The following is a 5,016-nucleotide window of genomic DNA, read 5'->3' on the forward strand; positions in this document are numbered from 1 at the left end:
CCCCATACTCCACTATGGGTGAGCCACTCTTCCGCACATCTTCACAAGTCCATTGTCACCACAATGGACGGCAAGCTTCAAGCATTTGATCTCTTCATGATGCTTCACTTGAACTTGCACACCGCAACATCTTCACAAGTCCATTGTCGCCACAATGGACGGCAAGCTTCAAGCATTTGATCTCTTCATGATGCTTCTCTTGAACTTGCACACCGCAACCTAACCCCACAAAGAACTCTCACGAAGATCATGGGTTAGTACACAAAGCGTAATTGACAATGCTTACCACACCATGGGATCGCTTGATCCCTCTCGGTACATCTTGTGCGCTTTGTGTGTTGATCAACTTGATTCACTCTTGACTTAGTCTTGATCAACCTTGACTATTTCCAACTCTCTTCATTTGGATGATGTCTTGAAGGTAAACATGAATGATCACACAATCTTCTTCTTCAAGACATGCTTGCAATAAGCTCTACTCTCACATGACCAATCTTTGGATAATTCCTTAATAACACCTTGGTCACTACATAAACTCCTTGAAACCAACACATGGACTTCAAGAAATGCCTATGGACAAATCCTTCAAATATAACTCAAGGCAACCATTAGTCCATAGAGATTGTCATCAATTACCAAAACCAAACATGGGGGCACCGCATGTTCTTTCAAACGTGAATCCCCGCACCCGTCAAAAGAAAAAAAACCAACGCCCCGCACGAGCATACTCTAACGAGAGCATCAGCATTGTGTCCCACGATGATGCTCCATATATCAGCAAGCCATATGGCCGGTCACCTTACAGCAAAATGGCCGGCGAGCTTGCCATATATCAGCCACGGCAACAGCGCCGATGAGCTCTTGGGTTGAAGTAACGCCCCTCGTGCGACCATCCTTTCAAGCACCATTGATGCTCCGTTGCTGCACCGGCGATGCTCTGGCGACTCGGCTATGCTCCATTGCAGTGCCGGTGATGCTCCGGCGGTTCAGCCATGCTCCATTGCAGTACCGTCAATGTTTCAGCGGCCCGACAATGCTCCAACGGCTCAGCCATGTTCCGTTGCAGTACCGGCAATGTTTCGGCGGCCCGACGATATGCTCCATCATAGCGCCAGTGATGCTCCTTCGCAGCGCCGTTGATGTTTCAGCGGTCCGATGGTTGCTTCATCGCGACACCGAGGATGTTTCCGGCGGGCCGGTGATGCTCCATCGCAGCACCGACGCGCTCCATTGTATCAACGACGATGTTTCGGTGGCCCCGACGATGCTCATCCTAGCATCGGTGATCCTCCGATGACCCCGACGATACTCCGGCGGCCCAGCGATGCTCCATCGCAGCACCGATGTAGCAACAACGATGTTCCCGCGGCCCCGATGATGCTCATCGTAGCACCGGTGATCCTTAGATGACCCGACGATACTCCGGCAGCCCCGTGATGCTATTGTAGCAATGGCCATGTTCCCGCGGCCCCGACAACGCTCCATAACAGCACCGGCGATACTCCACAAAGCTCCATTGTAGCAAAGACGATGTTCCGACGGCCCGATGATGCTCATCATAGCACCACTGAGGCTCCGACAACCCAGCAATGCTCCATAATAGCACCAGTAATGCTCCGCGAAGCTTCATTGCAGCAACAACGATGTTTCGGCGGCTCTGATGATGCTCGATCGAAGCAAAGGTGATGCCCCGACGGTCGAGATGCTCCGTAGCAGTATGGGTGATGCTCCACAAAGCTCCATTGCAACACGGGTGATGTTTTCGACGGTCCGACAATGCTCCATCGTAGAACCGGTGATGCTCCGGCGGTCCGACAATGCTCCATCATAGCAACTGCAATGTGGGACATGCTGCGACGGCTGGAACCTCTTGATATTGCGACCGCAACATGGGTGATGTTGTGCAGCAACAAGTGTAACTTGAGACAAGTTGTGATTGCAACATGGAACCTGTTGCGATGGACGCAACATTGGCGATGTTGTGCCACGATGGCTGCAATTTGGGAAAGGCTGTGATTGCAACGAGGGACATGTTGCGATGGCTGCAACATTGCGATGTTGTGTGGCGATGAGTGTTTGCAATGCCGGCCTAGCAGAACCTCCTGAGTGCAACATAGGTCATGTTGCAAATGGCGAGTGCAACATGAGTCATGATGCAAATGGTGGCCCCAGCTAAATGGCCAACGCATCCAAATCAGACGACTGTAGCGCGCGTCTTCCAATAGTAGTTCTGGAGACATCCGCGTGTCAGTCGGACAACGAAATAGCGCGCGCCAGAAAAGCTAGTGGCGAGTCGACTTGTAGCATTGCATGTCCAGTTTGCAGCAGCACCGATCGACCACCCAACACCACGCGTCTGTTTTACAACTGGTTAGTCTTATACGTAGAGTGTATGCAGTAGCGTCACCCATCCTTCTAGCGTCCGCGCTACTGACTTTTTTATGTAGCAAATATATATTTTGATCGTTGGAAAATATCAATTAAAAATATATTACAGTTATGTAAGCTTTTTCACACAAAAATAAAACAGGCCAGCCAAACACTTATATCACACGAAGAAAACACTTTACAGCACGGACTATAATTGCATCAGACACTATGTTGGCCTTGATTGCATTGTGAACTTTTCATTTGCGGGAGTAATGGACAACAGAATGGTCAGTGCTAATCTATGTAGAGCTCGCTTCTTCAGACGGTTAATGCATGCAGCATGTAGAGTCATGCGGTCAACTCAGTAAAGGAAAATGGCTGACGCCCATGGCAGTGAAGTGCAGATGAGAGAAAGTAACAGCAGTAGCGGTGTAGGCGCATGCGGGTGCAGGAGTTAAACAGTAAGCAGTAGCAACAGATTCTCTCGAAAGGAAAAAACAATAGCAGCAACGGTCTCACATGGGCACGCAGTCGTGGGACACAATGAACGAGCGTGGAATCAGCCGGAATCACAGACACGTGGCAGCTTGCGGAGGCGGCTTACGCCTGGCTGAAATCAGCCGGATGATTAGAAACGTTTTCCATTTTATTATCCTCCTGTGGATCAAGCCAAGCTCCTAACGTAACTGAGAATTCCTCCAACACTGCAGCCTTGGAAAGCAGAAAGTTTGCAAGCATCTTTTCGAGAGGCAGTCCTCTGTAGTTGGCAATTTTGATTCTTCTCAGACTGCGATCCAAGCATCTGACGTCCATATGCCACAGACTGAGGGGTATCAAGGTACTATCCCTGACGCCATTGTTGATGGCATTGTCCTTGGGCTCCATATCTAGTTCGCCATCTGGCTCAGTCTCTGGTTCACCATCTGCCTCGTTATCTGGCTCGATCTCTGATTCACCACCTGACTCGGTCTCTGTTTCAGCATCTTGATCGGTATATGTTTCGTCATCTATATTGGCATCTGTTTTGCCATCCGGATAGGTACCATATTCGCCATCTGAATCGGTGTCTGACAGATCAGTCTCTGATTCATCATCAGACAAATCGTATGCCATCTTATCATATGGACCCAGAAGGAACAGCGACAGCACTTGCAGGTTCTTGGCGTTGAGAAGCAAGGCGGTGACCGACCGGACAGCATGATCAGTGGGCAATCTGCCCTGGAGGCTCAGCTCGGTGAGGTTGTTTAGTCCACGCAAGACTCTTGTGAGCAGGCTGCTGTAGTAGGCCATGGATGGGTGCAAGGAAAGTTCAATATATCTCAGGCGTCTGCACCCGCTGATGAGCGTCATGACCGGAGCAACTTCCGACGGTCCTTTGCTGGAGAGGTCTTCGCAGATTCCAATCCTTACCGCCATGACTGCCAAGAAGTTTGGGACCGTGATAAATGACGACCCGCGAGGAGGGAGGCCGCCTCTGTAGTGCAGCGAGTTCAGGCAGGTGGTGTGCAGCTCGACGCCCGTGGCATTGTGGCAGCAGATCATGGCGAAGCTGCGCAAGTCAGGGCTGGCCACCGTGATCTCCTTGATGTTCGGGCACTCCTCCAGCGTCAGGCTGGCAAGGCGCAGGCAGCTCGAGAGCAGCCGCTGCAGCATCCCGCCTCCGTCCACGATCCTCCCGAGGGAGAGCGTCTCCAGCGACGCCATGTCGACGCTCCCCGGCAGGTCGAGTGTCCAGCTCGTCAGGCGCAGGCGGCGGCGTGCGGCAGCGGAAGATCATACGCTGGGTCTTGGCGTACACCTTACTGTCGCTTCGCTCGAATTCGCGTAACGGGCAGAGCGGCTGCGTGCGGGGTTCCCAGTAACTACTCTTGTACCTGAGCTTGACGTCGAGGTCCTCCACGCCGGAGGTGACGGCGGAGGCGATCCACTGGTCGAGCTGGTCGCGCGGGGGGTTTAGGACGCCGCTGAGACGGAGGGCGCGGATCGGCGTCTCCGCTCCCTTGCTGAGGATCGCGCACGCCACCTTTTGGTCGAAGCAGATCTTGAGTCTCTCGTAGTCCCGGTCGCCCGTCTTGGTGTCGACGAGGTCGATGACGGGGACGGCCTCGTGGACGTCGCGCCACCGGCGGGAGAGCGCGCTCGTGCGCACGGCCTCGTCGGACCGGAGGTGGCAGAGGACGCGCTGCAGCACCTTGTCGGGGAGAGCGCTCAGCCTGTCTTGCCCCTCGCTGTGCGACGGCGCCATCGTCGCCGTCGAGATTCGATCAAGAAGATCAGAAGCGGCCCGTGCGCTTTTATGTCGCGCTTCCGACTTCCGATCCCTCCTCGACCTCTTAACCGAGTTGTAATCTACTCCGTCGCTGGAGATCATAGTCGGTCACAAGACTAGGGTCCACGCACCTAAACCCTGGAGAAACCGTCGTTATATATAGTTGGACTGCATGCCACCCCAGATCGACGGCTAGATTGCCGGATCGGATCCAAACAACCCTGCGGCAGGATCGGATCCAAACAACCCTGCGGCAAGATCGATATGGCTTCGTCAACGCCGCCGGCGCCGGGGAGCAGGGATCGCCTGAGCGACCTCCCGGACTTCCTGCTGGGCCACGTCCTCTCCTTCCTCCCGAACAAGGAGGCCGGCCGCGC

General features: G+C 53.5%; 1 protein-coding gene across 1 annotated transcript; it reads right to left on the minus strand.

Annotated features, from left to right (window-relative positions):
• Nucleotides 1–3,909: 3,909 nt before the first annotated feature.
• Nucleotides 3,910–4,753, minus strand: LOC123054770 (MEIOTIC F-BOX protein MOF-like). The gene has a single exon (XM_044478616.1). The coding sequence runs from the start codon at nt 4,739–4,741 to the stop codon at nt 3,929–3,931; it is 813 nt and encodes a 270-aa protein (XP_044334551.1). The 5' UTR covers nt 4,742–4,753; the 3' UTR covers nt 3,910–3,928.
• Nucleotides 4,754–5,016: the final 263 nt, after the last annotated feature.

This window comes from Triticum aestivum, chromosome 2D (assembly GCF_018294505.1).
Source record: "Triticum aestivum cultivar Chinese Spring chromosome 2D, IWGSC CS RefSeq v2.1, whole genome shotgun sequence".
NCBI classification, from domain to species: Eukaryota; Viridiplantae; Streptophyta; class Magnoliopsida; order Poales; family Poaceae; genus Triticum; species Triticum aestivum.

What these genes read in the sequence shown, in the direction of transcription:
- LOC123054770 (XM_044478616.1), bottom strand. Translation starts at nt 4,741, where the DNA reads ATGATCTCCAGCGACGGAGTAGATTACAACTCGGTTAAGAGGTCGAGG.